This window comes from Rana temporaria, chromosome 12 (genome assembly GCF_905171775.1).
Source record: "Rana temporaria chromosome 12, aRanTem1.1, whole genome shotgun sequence".
Taxonomy (NCBI): Eukaryota; Metazoa; Chordata; class Amphibia; order Anura; family Ranidae; genus Rana; species Rana temporaria.
Window position 1 is genome coordinate 128230854 of NC_053500.1, and position 18237 is coordinate 128249090.

The 18237-nt window shown below is 45.3% G+C and overlaps 1 protein-coding gene across 3 annotated transcripts in view; it reads right to left on the reverse strand.

Annotated features, from left to right (window-relative positions):
- ACSS2 (acyl-CoA synthetase short chain family member 2) overlaps nt 1–18237 on the reverse strand; it is a 68279-nt gene that overhangs the window by 7409 nt on the left and 42633 nt on the right. For 2 of the 3 annotated variants that reach the window (XM_040330656.1, XM_040330654.1), the window contains exons 8-14: nt 17936–17974; nt 10149–10286; nt 9463–9633; nt 7789–7922; nt 6163–6295; nt 3879–3935; nt 2359–2439 (exon numbers count right to left, since the gene is read on the reverse strand). In XM_040330656.1, coding sequence (XP_040186590.1) covers nt 2359–2439; nt 3879–3935; nt 6163–6295; nt 7789–7922; nt 9463–9633; nt 10149–10286; nt 17936–17974 — 753 coding nt within the window. The remainder of the gene's footprint in view (nt 1–2358; nt 2440–3878; nt 3936–6162; nt 6296–7788; nt 7923–9462; nt 9634–10148; nt 10287–17935; nt 17975–18237) is intronic. The other variant, XM_040330655.1, reaches the window with a different exon arrangement.

Consider the following 18237-nt stretch of genomic DNA (forward strand, 5'->3'; position numbering starts at 1 on the left):
TCCCTGGACAGTGGAACAGGTAAGTGTCTGTTTATTAAGAGCCAGCAGCTACACTTTTTGTAGCTGCCGACTTTTAATAAACATAAAAAAAAGCTGGAACTCCCCTATAACTTCCCACAATCCCCTGCACTACAGAAATCAGGCTGGTAGAGGGAAATGTCAGCACCAAGAGCCAATTAGGCCAAGTTCACTCTAACGCGGTGCGATATCAATGAGCTTTCTAGTGCAATTTCAAGGATCACCTCAGTGCGACTTGATGTGGGTTCAGCTGCGAAGACGCACTGGACCCTTTTTAAAATGCATTCGGATTGCATATATAAGAACGAGCTCCATAGAAAATCATGTTATTTCACAGGTCGTGCGATTCCATGCATCTGAAAATCACATCAATGTGAACCAGGGCTTAAGCCTAGTACACATTATGGGCCAGATCCACGTAGCGCGGCGCATTGTTCCGTCAGGCGTAGCGTATCTCAGATACACTACGCCGCTGTAACTTACAGCGTATTTTCCGTATCCTCAAAGAATTTGCGCCATAAGTTACGGCGGCGTAGTGCAACTGTGTCGGCGTAAGGGCGCGCAATTCAAATGGATGAGATGGGGGTGTGTTTTATGTTAGTACGTCTTGACCCGACGTAAATGACGTTTTTTCTGAACGGCGCATGCGCCTACCGTGAGGGTATCCCAGTGCGCATGCTCCAAATTAACCCACAACAAGCCAATGCTTTCGACGTGAACGTAATTCTACCCAAAGCCCTATTCGCGAACGACTTACGCAAACAACGTAAAATTTTCAAAATGCGACGCGGGAACAACGTCCATACTTAACATAGGATACGCCTCATATAGCAGGGGTAACTTTACGCCAGAAAAAGCCTTACGGAAACGACGTAAAAAAAAATGCGCCCGCCGGACGTACGTTTGTGGATTCCCGTATCTAGCTAATTTGCATACTCGACGCGGAAATCGACGGAAGCGCCACCTATCGGCCAGCGTAAATATGCACCTTAGATCCGACGGCGTACTAAGACGTACGTCAGTCGGATCTAGCCCTGCTTCAGGCGTATCTTGTTTTGTGGATACAAAACAAAGATACGCCGGAGCAACCTAGCAGTTACGCGGCATATCAATAGATACGCCTGCGTAACTGCTTCGTGGATCTGGCCCTCTCAGTTTGTGTTTTTTGTTCAACCTGGAGGAGCTTGTTGTACCAACTATCCAATGTTAGTACAGCGATCTCCCCACTGAGCTATTGTGTTTCCGACAGGGGGAATGCCCCCCGCCCTGAACACACAGATCAGCACTCACAGCCATTGACTGCCAGCACTCATCGCATGCTGGTTTTCCAGCATGCCTGTTCAGCCGACTTCTGCTGGACAGGCCAGTGCACAGTGTACAGGCTGAAATGTTGTTCAGGTTCTGTTGAACTAGGTGATACCGCCCAATATTCAGCCCGTGTGTACCAGGCTTAAAGTGGTTGTATACCCAAGAATTTAACTTTACATGTAAATTTGTCTCCTAATCTCCTTAATCAATTGCAATGTGTTATTTTTGCCTACCTGCATTGTTTTTCCTATAATCGCTGTATTCCCGAGTGATGACGTAGACACGCGCAGGCGCCGTATCGTCGTTAAATCCGGCAAGCCGAGACCCGGCCGGATACATTCTCTGTTTGTCGGGGCTGCGTCATTTCCTGTTGTTGACGTCAGCCCCGACATCCCGCGATGGTTAGGCAGCTGTCTTCACCCCAAGAGGATAATGGTTACCATGCGACTCCAACGTCACAGGGCTAAAGGAGACAGACGGCGCCATTATCAAAAAAGGAGAATTAAAGAGAAGTGCCAGATAAACGTTGTATGCATCTGGGCTGCATACAAGATGGTTTGATTAGTTAACTTACTGCGCACGTGTGGGATTACACAGCGCAGAAGAAACTGTGGGCGGAAGTAGAAAGGGAACTAAACAAGGAAGACCACAACTAACATGGCGCGATCGTTTTAGAACTGTTTGATATTCAAAACCATATGCATGGTTAAATTAGGACCGGAGGGTATACAACCGCTTTAAGGCTTCCTGATACTGCCCAATAAGGTTATTTTTATGCATACCATACACTAAAAAGGTAGGGAGGAGTATAGGATAGCTTACAGAAGGAACTGGATTTCCCTGGTGTTTGGTGATTATTTATAACCCAGAGCAGGGGAAGGCGACACAGAACACTGAAGAGCTTTGTCAGATACCAAAGCTTATGCACTTCAAATTTTCACTGGCTCTCAATGTTAATGTACATGATAAACTACCCATTGCACATTAGTAGTAGATATGACCGTGTCTGCTCAGTGGAACATTTCCGCTTACCAGATAACCTTCAGCTTCTCCTTCAAGCTCCTCGCCGGCCTCGTCCAAGATCGCAGGAACAACGCCAAAAAAAGGGAACGTCTTCAACACAAAAATAGAAATATGAAATACATACTATACAACTATAAAAAAATAAAATAAAAAATGGCTGTACTTTATTCTGCCTTTACAGTCACTTCTAATTGAGACATTTCCTCCATACAGAGAAGAAAAATTAATGAGTTGCATGCATTTGTTCAACACCCTCCTAAACAAACAAACTTGCTTCTGTCATGGTGCCATCTCTGAACTAATCGCATTCTGAAATCACATGAACACCAATTGTGCACATGCAGCCGTTTTACACCTAAAGCAGAACTAAAGACTTGCTTTTACAAAATGTGACCAGACAGGCGCATTACTGCAGAAGAGACATGCAATGGGGTTGTTTTACTAAAGGCAAATATACTGTGCACAGCAAGAGGCAGTTGCTCCAAAGCTTAGTAAATGAGCGGAAGCTCTGCTGATTTCTATTATCCAATCAGGTGCAAGCAAAACTGACGTTTATTATTTTCTTGCAAGTGATAGGGTATTTGCAAAAAGAATAAGGCCCGGATTCACGTACAGCTGCGTATCTTTGAGCGGGCGCAACGTATCCTATTTACGTTACGCCTCCGCAACTTATACGGGCAAGTGCAGTATTCTCAAAGCACTTGCTCCGTAAGTTGCGGCGGCGTAGCGTAAATAGGCCGGCGTAAGCCAGCCTAATTCAAATGAGGAACAGGGGGGCGTGTTTTATGTAAATGTTATGTGACCCGACGTGATTGACGTTTTTCACGAACGGCGCATGCGCCGTCCGTGGAATATCCCAGTGTGCATTGCTCCAAAGTACGCCGCAAGGACGTATTGGTTTCAATGTGAACGTAAATGACGTCCAGCCCCATTCACGGACGACTTACGCAAACATTTCAAAACTCGACGCGGAAACGACGTCCATACTTAACATTGGTACGCTGCATGTACGTCTCATATAGCAGGGGTAACTTTACGCCGGGAAAAGCCTAACGTAAGCGGCGTATCTGTACTGCGTCAGCCGGGCGTACGTTCGTGAATTTGCGTATCTAGCTGATTTACATATTTATAGGCGTAAATCAGCGTACACGCCCCTATCGGCCAGCGTAAATATGCAGTTAAGATCCCACGGCGTAAGAGACTTACGCCGGTCGGATCTAATAGAAATCTATGCGTAACTGATTCGAAGAATCAGGCGCATAGATACGACGGCTCAGACTCAGAGATACAACGTATCTCCTTTGTGAATCTGGGCCTGTGATTTGTTGAAAACACAAGAAACCCCCATAATGTTCCTGGTTGCCAGAGACCGTGTGATACAGGCTGCCTAGATTTTAGGCTAGGTGCATTTTTATTGCATGGTATAAAAAAAATTAAAAAGGCATGCCTTTACTAACAGTAATAACATGATTTAATCATGCCAACGTGCGACTTTCTGAACCGCATTTGAAATTCAAGGCAATACTTACAGCTGATCCGGGCTTTGCTGCTGTGGCCCCCGGAAGTGGCGTTAACACGTGACCTCCCTGATAAAAAAAGACAGATAACCCCAATTTAGAAAATACTAGATTTAGGTCAGCATATCTTATATCTCATACACCTTATCATACCTAAACCACTCCATGCCAGTCCAGCAGTCTGTAGCGCTTAAAAAGAGTCCTTGTCACCAGACTTCATTTAAAATATGTACCGTATTTATCGGCGTATAACGCGCGCTGGCGTATAACGCGCACCCCAATTTTAAGAGGGAATTTTTTGTAAAAACAATTTTTTTTAGTCCAAATAGTAAATGCAGTTAAAATTAAAAATAAGATGAGCAGCAATGTACAGCAAGCAACTCAGAGAGCAGCTCCTATGTTCAAGGAGATACACAGTACCTTAGGGCTTCTAGCTGTCAGCACTCGATGGTGGAAGGGAGGGAGCTGGCCGGGACTGTAGCGCGGCTTGGGGCTTCTATACCCAAATGTTCAGCAGTCTGTGGTGAAGGGGAGGGTGAGGAAACCCTTAAACGCGGGCAGCGCTGGCCAAGACTGTAGCGCGTACCTATGGCATACCTCGGAGGGGAAGGAGGAGGACGAGAGCCCGCCGGAAATCACTGAGCCGTCATCTCCACTCGGCTGTCACGTCACACACGCACAGTCCCGCCATCGGCATTGGACCATCTCCTGTGACAGACAGAACAGTGGTCCAATGCTGGTGGCGGAGGCGGGACTGTGCGTGTGTGACGTGAGAGCCGAGAGAAGATAATGGCTCGGTGATTGCCCGGGGGGGCGCTCGTCCCCCTCCAAGGTATTCTATTGGCGTATAGCGCGCACCCGTGATTTTCCCCCCATTTTCAGGGAAAAAAGTGTGCGGTATACGCCGATAAATACAGTATATAATATTGTACATTTAACATAATTTTTCCTGTTTTTTTACCTCCTTTGTGTAGCCTTCTAAAAACTCTGCGACTGGGCTCCACCAACTTGGATCTGATGTTAGCAGCCCCAGCAGACTCAGAGCTGCCACTCAAGTGACACATTATAGTATTCCCCCTCTCTCCTCTCTCCTCTACCAACAACTACATGAATGGTTAAGAAAACAAGGGCCCATTCCTCTGCTTTTTTATAAAAGTCTCCAGATACTCTCAAATTAAAGTGTAAGTTCACCTTCAGCAAGATTTTCCAAAATTCCCTAATGCAATTCCATACCCTGTGAATGGTACATGCCATCCTGTTTTAAATGGTCCACACCCTTCCATTATACCTGTGCAGTGCACACTCTCGTTTAGCTGAGCTCAGCTAGAGAACAAAAGCCTGTAATGCACATGTGCACAGCCTGAACAGCCTGGCACGGCTGCTACCGAGCTGAACAGGATCGGGGAAGGCTGCGCAGTCTGAACAGCCCAAAGTGGACACTGGGGGGCGTATCATTTTTTTTTTTACTGTTCAGCATGTCCTGCAAACATCAGGATGGGGGGACATAAGGGACCAGCGGATTTTGTGGAAAGCCACACCCCCATACTCTTACTACAGCTACATTTATAAGGGGAAGGGATGGGGAGGGGAAGGGAAAGGGGATGGATAGGGGAAGGGAAAGGGAAAGGGAAAGGGGAAGGGAAAGGGGAATGGAAAGGGGAATGGAAAGGGGAATGGAAAGGGAAAGGGGAATGGAAAGGGAAAGGGGAATGGAATGGAATGGAAATGGAAAGGGGAATGGAAAGGGGATTGGAAAGGGAAAGGGGAATGGAAAGGGGATTGGAAAGGGAAAGGGGAATTGAAAGGGGAATGGAAAGGTAAAGGGGAATGGAAAGGGAAAGGGGATTGGAAAGGGAAAGGGGATTGGAAAGGGAAAGGGGATTGGAAAGGGAAAGGGGATTGGAAAGGGAAAGGGGATTGGAAAGGGAAAGGGAATTGGAAAGGGAAAGGGAATTGGAAAGGGAAAGGGGATTGGAAAGGGAAAGGGGATTGGAAAGGGAAAGGGGATTGGAAAGGGAAATGGGAATGGAAAGGGGAATAGGGTATGTACCATTATTCACAGGATATGGAATTTTTTTTTTTTGGAAGTCTTGCTGAAGGTGAACTTGCACTTTAAAAGTAATTATTTTGCTCAAAATAAAAGCATAACTAGGGGTAAGAATACATTATATAATTAAATATTTTGTAATTTGAAGCAAGTTTTTAAAAGGCACACTCGGATACTTTTGGTCAAATACTATTCTTAATCCATTCAACAGCTAAAAGAGTATCTTCAAATTAAACCCGACATTCTTACCGTCTCCGTCTGCCAAAACGTGTCCACAATCGGACACCTCTGGTCTCCAACGACGTTGTAATACCACAGCCATGCTTCAGGGTTAATTGGCTCCCCAACTGTTCCTAAAATCTTTAGAGACTTCCTGCTATACCTGCCAAGTGTCAATAAAATAATTTATTTTTGAAAACAATTCTGTTAGAAGGTAAAAGCATACAATACACACCCTTGAAGCGGAACTTCAGGTATAAGGGCCGGTGTCTATGGACTTTTTTCGCTTCTGAGCGGCTTCTCTCCCCATACCAGTCTATGGGAATGGAAAAGCAGCTGAAGCAGGTCAACAGCAAGTCAACCACACCTGCAAATGAGTTCCGAACAACCTCAAAAGACTTTACATTGTAGCAAAGTGTCATTTCTTCAGTGTTGTCACATGAAAAGATATAATAAAATATTTACAAAAACGCGAGGGGTGTACTCACTTTTGTGAGATACTGTCTTTGGGAGGTCAGAAATGGAGGGGCACATTCGATTGTTGCATGTGGTGGAAACACGCATGGCACAATAGTTGTGTTAATAGTTGTTGACACTTTGAAGATATTTTGCACATCAGACACAATGGTGACTGGCAGCACTGATTGTATATTAATTATTTTTATGTGGACATTTTACTTTTATATTATCTGTGATGAATCTCATGGAGGTTGTGCTACACCATTTATGTATATCTGTTTGATTTTGGGGGTATTGTGAGATCACTGTGATGGTGTTGATATATATATCACACACACACACACACACACACACATTTATATATATATATATATATATATATATATATATATATATATATATATAAATCAATCATACAGTGTATACTCGAGTATAAGCCGAGTTTTTCAGCACATTTTTTTGTGCCGAAAATGCCCCCTTCGGCCTATACTCGAGTCACCTTTTTGCGCCTGATCTCCGGACTTTGGGGACCCAGTATCGGCCAGCCATAGGTCGTCTGTACACATGTAGCCCCACTCTTCCTCTACAAATGTGCAAAGTTTGTTGTCCGGGGACCTATTGCCGGTGAGCACCGATTTTTCAAAGCCGGGCCCTGCTTCCATAGACTCCCATGTTAAACGGTCATTTTCCTGGTGATTTTGGGGACCCGGTTCCCAGCCGGTCGAAGGTCCTCTGGACCCGGAACCTGACACACATGTAGCCCCATTTCTCCTCTACAAGTGTGCAAAGTTTGTTGTCTGGGGGACCTACAGCTAAGGAGCGCCGAATTTTCAAACCCAGTAACCTCTTCCATAGACTCCCATGTTAAACGTCAGTCTAGTCATGGGCACAGTGAGGCATGGGCACAGTGAGGCATGCACATGGACACAGTGAGGCATGCACATGGACACCCTAGGCTTATACTCAATTATGTATGTCAAAGGATTCATATTTCTGTCCCAACCTCCAACTAAATTAATTTAAAGATTGCTCTAAAACTCAGCTTGTAGTTACACAATGGCAAACTGAAAATGCTCCAAGCTGTGTATAAGAGAAGTCATTGTATTAGTTTAGGATGAGGAATGATGGGGGACTAGCAAAAGGTTCTTTCAAGTGAGAAGAACCCATCAAGAACTGAATCAAACCCAGGCAGATTACCGTTTGACTGGCTCCTCTCCAAATTTCATTAGCAGCCGGATTGCGGTTGGCGCGGTGTAGAATTTGCTCACGCTGTACTTATCGATGATCTGCCACATCCGGGAGATGTCTGGGTATATAGGGAGGCCTTCAAACTAGAGCAATAATGGATAAAAAAAATTAAAAATTAGAGACATCTCATAACAGAGTTGGTCTCAAGAGCCGCTAGAGTCACAAGCAACACAACAATGGATCACAATGGATCTCATGGACAGCAGGGATGAGCTCAGGTGTGTCAGGATCCTAGTTCTAACCACCAACCCGTCCTGTCCTACCAGGATCCTGTCACTGCCTTGCCCAACTGCCACCCATATACACGCCCCTTGTATAAGTAAAGCTGCGGGGCAGGGATTGCCTTTACCGCTTATGATTGGCTTTGTGCAGTGACAGCTTTCTGGCGGGATAACTCAGGTGGGTTTAGACTGAGATCCAAAACACTCCTGAGCTCATCCCTAATGGACAGATCAAAGACACAAGTCCATCTAGTTTAACCGATTGCTGACCGCATCACCTAGAAGTACGGCGGCAAATCGGCCTTGCTGTGCTGGATCATGTATCCGATACAGCACTTCTGGGTAGGGGACACGCAGTCCGGCGCCCGGGCTGTTATTAGTCACAGCACAAGCCAATCAGCGGGTGCCGGCCAATGATTGACCACTGGCACCCAGTGATCAGCTCCAATATTTAGCGAAAGGCAGCTCTGTGTTGTAAAACAGCAACAGGCAGATCAATTACATAGTCTGGTTAAAAAAAAAAAGAAGAAAAACACAAGTCCATCTCAACCAATAAAAAGGGGAAACCCCCCAATTTTTTTTTTACAATTATATATATATATATATATATATATTTTGTATATATCTTTCTTGTATTAGGAGAAGTATGGACTCCAGAGAGAGAGATATCTTTTTGCCCCCCTGTACAAATCATTAGTAAGAACTCATCTGGAATATGCAGTTCAGTTTTGGGCTCCAGTTCTCAAAAAGGATATCGGAGAACTGGAGAAAGTACAGAGAAGGGCAACCAAACTGATAAGAGGCATGGAGGAGCTCAGCTATGAGGAAAGATTAGAGGAACTGAATTTATTCTCTGTTGAGAAGAGGAGAATAAGTGGGGATATGATCAACATGTACAAATATATAAGGGGTCCATATAGTGAACTTGGTGTTGAGTTATTCACTTTATGATCAACACTGAGGACAAGGGGGCACTCTTTACGTCTGGAGGAAAAGAGATTTCACCTCCAAATACGGAAAGGTTTCTTCACAGTTAGAGCTGTGAAAATGTGGAACAGACTCCCTGTAGAGCTGGTTCTGGCCAGCTCAGTAGAGCCTGGATTCTTTCCTAAATGTACATAATTATATATATACACACACACGGTTCGACAAACCCCGGGCGCCAGGTCGCAACTGCGTCTACAATTAGCGACTTGGCGCCTGGGGCGGCACAGGTGGGGTATCCTGTGTCTCTGTGGGATCAGCATGACAACCAATTAATATTTTTTTTATCAATGGCTTGCTATTTATTTTTCTCACAGCAGGTTTAATTTACAGCGTCTTACACTAGCAAGGTCAGTATTGCCCATAGAACCCGGATCTACTTTTTGCCCAGTGTTGTTATCTTTGATCAGTAACATACCAAAACGCTGGTTGCCCCATTGGCTAGTGGTCCGTAGGTGAGGTAGGAGTGTCCAGTGATCCATCCAATGTCAGCTGTGCACCAATATATGTCCCCTTGGTGATAATCAAACACATACTTGAAGGTGGTGGCAGTGAAGATCATGTAACCGCCAACAGTGTGCACTACTCCCTGTAATAATAGACAAAATGGGTGTCACCTGCTACACAATGAAAGATAACAGAGCAAAGATGTATATGTGGGAGGTGGTGCTTTCTGAGCCTTAAAAGAGTTGTAAATGAAAAAAATGTATCACCTTAATGCAATCTATACATTAAGGTGAAAAAACAGATCCTCCTCGGTATCACAATGTAACCTCCTATATCTTTTTATAGAATGCAGCGCACTCCTTTGGTGCGATTTAGATGTGGAAGGAAACCCACTCAAAGGAATGGGCTCCGTCTTATCACAATGCATGGCAACACGCAAAAAAAAAAAACTTGCATCAATGCACATGCGCTGTGCGCTACACATGTGAACCAAGTGTAAAACATCTGCTGCAAAAGCCAGTTTACACACCACTAAACAATCCAGTGCCCCAAGTTTCTCTTGTACCTTTCACGGAGACTGTCCGGGACAATAATGGAAGGTAGTAAGGACTTGAGTTTCATATTTTCAGAATACCGGCATACTGATGTACTCCTCACCTTGGGCTTCCCGGTGGATCCGCTGGTGTACAGAATAAATAGCTGATCCTCGGCATCACACCACTCTGGCTCACACTCCAAACTGGCATTTTTCATCAAGTCGTGCCACCACAGGTCCACCGATGGATTCCACGGGGTCTGCAGAGAGAAGAGGAGGCATCAAAGAAAAACACATTTCCCTATACCAAACTTGGCCCGCCTTTCTGCTATCACATCCCATGTGTGTATTTGTACTAGGGTTGTCCCGATACCACTTTTTTTTTAGACCAAGTACAAGTACCGATACTTTTTTTTCAAGTACTCGCCGATACCGAATACCGATACTTTTTTTTGAATGTCATGTGACGTGGCGTTTTTTTTTTTTTTTTTTTTTTTACACAATATTTTTTTTTTACAGTGATTTTTTTTTGGGGGGGGGGGTAGTGCGTTTAATTTTTTTATTATCATTTACATTTAATTTTTTTAATTATTTATTGCAATTTTTTTCTTTTTTTTTTTATCAGCCCTGTTGGGGGGGCTTTGGTGAGATATCAGGGGTCTTAACAGACCTCTGACATCTCCCCTTTAAGACAGAGAGAGGGACAAAGGACACAGATTCCCCAGTCCCTTTCTCTGCAGCCTCCGCTGAAATGAATAGAGAGAAGCTTCTCTCCATTCATAAACTAAGCATTGTAAACACAGGTTACGATGCTCAGTTATGTGAATGGACAGAGTCAGTGATCACTGACTCTGTCCATTCGGAAAAGGTAGGAGCCGGATTTAGCGGCTCCTACCTCCGTTCTCCATCCTGACAGATCGAGGGGGACAGCGGCACGGAGGGGGACAATACAGCACGGGGGGAGAGCGGCATGGAGGGGGACAATACAGCACGGGGGGAGAGCGGCATGGAGGGGGACAATACAGCACGGGGGGAGAGCGGCACGGAGGGGGACAATACAGCACGGGGGGAGAGCGGCACGGAGGGGGACAATACAGCACGGGGGGAGAGCGGCATGGAGGGGGACAATACAGCACGGGGGGAGAGCGGCACAGAGGGGGACAATACAGAACGGCGGGAGAGCAGCACGGAGGGGGACAATACAGCACGGGGGAAGAGCAGCATGGGGAAGACTTTCAACTCCCCCCCACCACCCGATACCTGACTGCCCAGGTATCGGGTGAAGCATCGGAGCATTTCAGCCTAATACAAGTACTCGGGAAATGCTCGATATCGGTCCCGATACCAATACTAGTATCGGTATCGGTACATCCCTAATTTGTACCAATCATGGTTTGAAAGAATACCTGTCAAAAGGTTGCTGCCTCTGCTGGGGTCAACTGAAGATGCTGTGTGTCTGGCTGTTCTAAGCCATTGGCTTCAATGCATTCTCAGCCACTGACCACAACAGGCATGCAGATAGGGACTTCTGAACGTTGTCCGACTTTCCCAATGGGAATACTCGCTGCGGTATATAGTGAAGTCAGTGGCCAGAAGACAAACGTTTTTTATAAGTTGGTCAGAGATGACACCATCTACATTCCCCTCATGACAGGTGTACTTTACACACACAACTGAATGAAAGTGCCACATATTATCCCATGGGTCCAGGTGCAGGTTGGTGCTTAGACAACAAGTCAATATATACAGGCTGTGACACCTGGCATTGTGCTTATCTCTATATTGGCAGCTCTGAACAATTAAACTTCTGCCAACTCAAGCCAAGCAATAGCATCTTGTTATCTTGCTGGTGCACTAAAGGTGTAATTTGTACCCCGCAGATATCCAGATTATCACACTACCAAAGTTCAGGTATTGCACAATGGACGTCTAATGTCACAGTACCCTTGGGCCTCTACCAATGGGATCAGTGTGAGATGATTCTGAGATCATTTACCACTTAAGACCCGGACCATTATGCAGGAAAAGGACCTGGGCAGGTTTTCCGATTCGGCACTGCGTCGCTTTAACTGAAAATCGTACGATCTGGTACTGTACGAGAAAATTTTTCGTGCATGTCCGATAAAATAATATTTGATGAACTGTCATGATCGGCTCTCGAAAGCTCTGCAATAATGATCCGATTATCGTACGATTCTTCCTCGGACAACATTTTTCGGACGATATTCGGATGGTGTGTACGGGCCATAAGTATTGAAGTCTTTGGATCAGTTTCATAGGCCAGGCAATTTGTATTTTTTTTAAAATGTTGAGTAATGAGAGCATACTTTCTCAGGTCACGATACAATATAGTATTTCAGCTCAAAGGATACACTAAATGGCCAAAATTTGTGGACACCAGACCATCCCATCTGTCTAAATGGCCACAAATATGTGGCTATTGCTCCAAATTACCAAGTTCAGGTGTTTCCAGTGAAGAGTACTGTTAGGGCCCTTTCACACGGAGCGGATCCGTATTGATCCGCCCCGTGTGTGTCCGTCGGCTCAGCGGGGATCATTCGTAAATCCCCGCTGAGCTGTCAGCGGACAGGGCGGTCCACGCACACTGTGCAGAGACCGCTCTGTCTTTCCTGCGCTCTCCCCTATGGGGAACACTCTGTCTTTCCTCCACTCTCCCCTATGGGGAATCGGATGAATACGGACCGTGTGTCCGTATTCATCCGATCCGTTCCGCCAGACGGAAGAAAAATAGTGTTTTCTTCCGTCCGCAAAAGCGGATCTTTGCGGGCGCGGATGTTTGCGGACGTTAGTGGATGCATCATCCGCTAACGTCTGCAATCCCATAGGGAAGCATTACAAGTCCGTTTACGGACTTGTAAAAAACAGACCGTTTGTCCGTACGTGTGAAAGGGCCCTTAATGCTACAAACATTTCTCAACCTTGTAACAGTTTAAAAAATACCCTTTTCTATTCCAGCACGACTGTGCCGCTGTATCACAAAGCCATGAAACATGGTTTGACCAGTTTGGAGTGGAGGAACTTAAAGAGGAACTCCAGTCTCCCCCAAAAACTGTAGCAGCGTACTTTCAATATAAGGACACTTAACTGCTCTTGGATCCAGAGTAGTCCTCATCCGAGCAGATTCTTCAATCAGCTTTGGGTCCAGACTCCAGCATCTCATGGCAGTCAAGCTTCACAGCCTGCTTCCAACTGTGCATAAGCAAGCCGCGCTGTGGTTTGTGAATAGCCCCACAGTCTTCCGGGACCTGCGAAGTATCCCAAAAGGCTGCAGGGGAAGGAGGGGAGGTTGACATTTTGCTCGGATCGACGTGGCAATCCGGTCAGAAGTGAGGGAGCAGGTACCTGTCAAAATCAGGTACGGTTTCCCTCCCCTCAAGAAATAAAGTGGCAAATGTAAAGGGGGGGGGGGGGGGAGGATAGGTAGAGTGGACCGTCACCTTTGGGGTAAAGTTCTTCTTTAAGTGACCTGCACAGAGCCCTGAACACAGCCCTACTGGCTACCTGTGGGATGAAATGGAGCCAGGGCTTCTAACTATCATCATAAATGCTCCTTTGGCTGAACAGGCGCTAACACTTGTTAAAAAAAAAAAAAAAAAAGAGAAAGTTTCCTAGAAGAGTGGCAGCTACAATAGCCACAAATAACCAGATTCACAAAGAGTTACGCCGGCGTATCAGTAGATACGCCGACGTAACTCGGAATCAAAGCCGTCGTAAGTTTAAGTGTATGCTCAAACTGAGATACACTTAAACCTAGCTAAGATACGACGGTCTGCGCCGTCGTATCTTAGGGTGCAATTTTTCCGCTGGCCGCTAGGTGGCGCTTCCGTTGAGTTCGGCGTAGAATATGTAAATGACTAGATACGCCGATTCACGAACGTACGTGCGCCCGTCGCAGTAAACATACGCTGTTTACGTAAGGCGTTTTCCGGCGTAAAGTTATTCCAACAAATAGCTGGCCTAGCCAATGTTAAGTATGGACGTCGTTCCCGCGTCAAAATGTGAAAAATTGACGTCGTTTGCGTAAGTCGCCGTGAATGGGGCTGGACGTAATTTACGTTCACGTCGAAACCAATACGTCCTTGCGGCGTACTTTGGAGCAATGCACACTGGGATATGTACATGGACGCCGCATGCGCCATTTGTAAAAAAAAAAAAAAACGTCAATCACGTCGGGTCACCAATCATTTCCATAAAACATGTCCCCTCATCCTCATTTGAATTAGGCGCGCTTACGCCGGCCCCATTTACGCTACGCCGCCGTAAGTTAAAAGGCAAGTGCTGTGTGAATACAGTACTTGCCTCTCTGACTTAAGGCGGCGTAGCGTAAATACGATACGCTACGCCGCCTTAAAGATGCGGCGCCCTACCTGAATCTAGCTAAAAGACTAGAGAGGGGAGGCGACTTAATGTTAATGCACGTGGTTTTAGAGGGTGAAGTTAGGTGTCCATAACCTTTTGTCCATGTAGTGCAGGGATATGCAATTAGCGGACCTCCAGCTGTTGCTGAACTACAAGTCCCATGAGGCATAGCAAGACTCTGACAGCCACAAGCACGACACCCAGAGGCAGAGGCATGATGGAACTTGTAGTTTTGCAACAGCTGGAGGTCCGCTAATTGCATATCCCAGATGTAGTGTGTGTGTATATATATATATATATAGTGCTAAGCACCAGACAGACTGTGTTAGAGGAAATTCATACATATGGAATACAAGATATGCAACAGTTCTATTTCATTTACAAAAACAAGATCAACACTGCAAATTAATGGCAGGAAAATGTGAGAAGACATCAGTGATCAGACAATACAGACAGAGATTTTCTACAAGTCACAAAATGAGCAATTTATACAGGAACTCCACCCAGTGAAAACACAGAAAGGAAGCACTAAAGTGGTGCATTTACAAGTGTGATCCTCCACCATTACTGTGTTACATTACAGCATGCCATGTGAAGGGTGACAACGTTAGTGCCCCTGCCCTGCCTACTGAACACTCTACGGACTAATAGAAATCTTGTGTTAGTCTCTGGCTGCCAGAGCCGACACTCCCACTGCAAGCCTGATTTCGGCACAGAGCAACTTTGTTTAAGATGGATGTCAAACTGCAAAGCCACAAAGAAAAAATACTTACCTTTTCACAAAATTCACACATTAATAAAATGAGTAAATTTCAATATTTAATTATCAAAACAATAAAATATTGGTTACTGTGGTTACATATTCCTAATCCCTGAACCTCATTCATAATCCAAATGACCATAACCCATCATTTAGATGTTCATCGGAATGACTGTACAGGTGCCCTCTTGTGGAGGGTGATTCGCCATGTTTGGAAGAAGAAAAATGCTGACTATGATCCTAAGAACACCTGCAGTCAAGCATGGAGATGGACACATTATGCTTTGCAGCTGGTTTCTCTGTACTGGCTGACTTTGCCGCATTGCGAGGCCAATGGATGGGGACATGTATTGTTTAATATTGAATGAGAACCTTCTTCCCTCTGAAGATGGGTCATGGATGGGTCTTCCCACATGACAATGACCCAAAACATACCGCCAAGGCAACAAAGGAGTGGCTCAAGAAGCACATTGAGGTCATGGAGTGGCCTAGCCATTATCCAGACCTTAATCCTATAGAAAATTTATGGCGGGAGCAGAAATTTTGAGTTGCCAAGCGACAGCCAAGAAACCTTCAAGCGGGAGTTCACCCGAAATTTTTTTTTTTAACATTAGATTCAGGCTCATTTTGTCAAGGGGAATCGGGTAGTTTTTTTAAAATCGAAGCAGTACTTACCGTTTTAGAGAGCGATCTTCTCCGCCGCTTCCAGGTATGGTCTTCGGGACTGGGCGTTCCTATTTGATTGACAGTCCTACCATACCCCTACATAACCTGCAGAAGGAGTGATGGGCATCATTCAGACCCCTTTCACACTGAGCCGCCCATAGCGTGGGCAGTATTTTTACCGCTGACGCTATAGGCAGATTTGCAGCGCATTTCGGCTGCAAAAAAGTGGGAGCGCTTTAACCCCCTCTAGCGGGCGAGAAAGGGCCGTATAGCTGCGCTGTCCCATTGATTTCAATGGACAGGAGCGGTAAACACACCACTCCTTCACCGCTCCAAAGATGCGGCTAGCAGGACTTTTTTTTTACCGTCCTGCTAGCGCAACGCTCCAGTGTGAAAGCCCTTGGGCTTTCACATTGGAGACAATGGAGCAGCTGTTTGAGGGCGGATTGCAGGCGCTATTTTTAATGCTATAGCGCCTGCAATATGCCCTTAGTGTGAAAGGGGTCTTAGAGCAGGAGTAGGCAACCTTAAAGAGATGGAGAGCTACCTGGACAACATGGAAGAAGTCAAAGATCAATGAGCCTAGTGTCGCCTCTTGACACCCGATTTAAACTTTTAATTGCCGCACTATCATTTTTTGCAGTCCTGTGCACTGCGCGTCAATCATGGGTTTAAATCGGGTGGTAAGGAGGCAACATATCACTCAGTATGGGGCAGAAGCCAGCACTACAGAGGAGGCATTGGCTTACTACTACAGCTCCAACTTTACAAGTTTGATGCTCTGAGATAGCGGGTTAGCATGCCCAGACCGCGATCTACTGGTTGTTGACCCCCCCTCCCCTTCTTTAGAGTGTCAATTGAGTGACAGCTCGAGTCTGCTGGGGTTGCCAACATCACATCCAAGATGATGGTGCGCAACAGCGATCTCTGGGTTTTTGGATGGGGAGGGAGGCTTCTACAGGTAAATAGCATGCAAAGAAATATGGTAAATGCACATATAATGTTACAGAGAGATTTCTGTTGAAATGGCCCGGTGACAGGGGCTCTTTAGGCTTCATTTCCATGGACGTTTTTACAGCCACTTTTTTTAGCCTTTTTTACAGCTTAAAAACACCTGTCCATGTTTTTTTTTTTTTGAGCTGGAGCTCAAAAACGCTGCGGTAGCGTTTTTTTGCGTTTAACGTCTGGCGTTTTTACAGCTCTAAGGCTGGAGCTTCAGAACGCACTGGTCCTGTTTTTTTTTTGCAGCTCAAAAACGTCATGGTGGGCATGAGGCCATAGACTAACATGGAGAGCTGTTTTTAAAGCGAGAGTTCACCCGAAAAACTATTTTTAACATTAGATTGAGGCTCATTTTGTGAAGGGGAATCGGGTGTTTTTTTTTAAATCGAAGCAGTACTTACCGTTTTAGAGAGCGATCTTCTCCGCCGCTTCTGGGTATAGTCTTCGGGACTGGGCTTTTCCTATTTGAATGACAGTCTACCGACAGGCTTCCGACGGTCGCATCCATCGCGTCACGAGTAGCCGAACCGACGTTCGGCTACTTTTGGAAAATCGTGACGCGCTGTGTGCGACCGTCGGAAGCCTGTCAATCAAATAGGAACGCCCAGTCCCACAGCCCATACCCGGAAGCGGCGGAGAAGATCGATCTCTAAAACGGTAAGTACTGCTTCGATTTAAAAAAAAAACACCCGATTCCCCTAGGCAAAATGAGCCTCAATCTAATGTTAAAAATTGAGTTTTTGGGTGAACCTCCACTTTAAGCTGCAAAAAAAGCTCAGAAAAGTGGCTGTAAAAACGTCCATGGAAATGAAGCCTTAAAGTTTAATTTTAACAGGGGATTTGTAATTGCACACATCAAGACAAAAACTGACCTATCAATTTAAGACGACAATACCCAGTAAATAATCACCCTTCAAATAACCGACCCTTAATCCTTCTGAAACAGAGTTAATGTTAAACGTGAGTGTTGATCTACGCCTACACAAGACATTTCGGGGTTAATATCACACCCAGTGACAAGGACAGACAGAACCGCCATGCTGTTAGTCAGACTCTGGAAACGGTAAGTACACACAGTGTCTTGCAGGTACAGAGAAATACCTGGGGATGAGATCTTTTTTGTTTCTCTTGCTTGTTTTCCTGTCAAAGACCCAGACAGACAAATGTATTGAGCAGAATTATAACAAAATTAAAAGATAAATAAAAAAAAATAAAAAATAAAACACAGAAAAAAAAGCTATCAAAAGACAAGAAGCAGTCAGTAGCACAAACATTTTTGTTGGTATATTTTTATGAATATTTTAGCCCAATCCCACCTTACTGATCAGTCTTAGGACTACAGCACCTCTGAGAAATGTTCAGACTCTGGTTACTGTCACATGGAAATGGAACACATTCCGTAT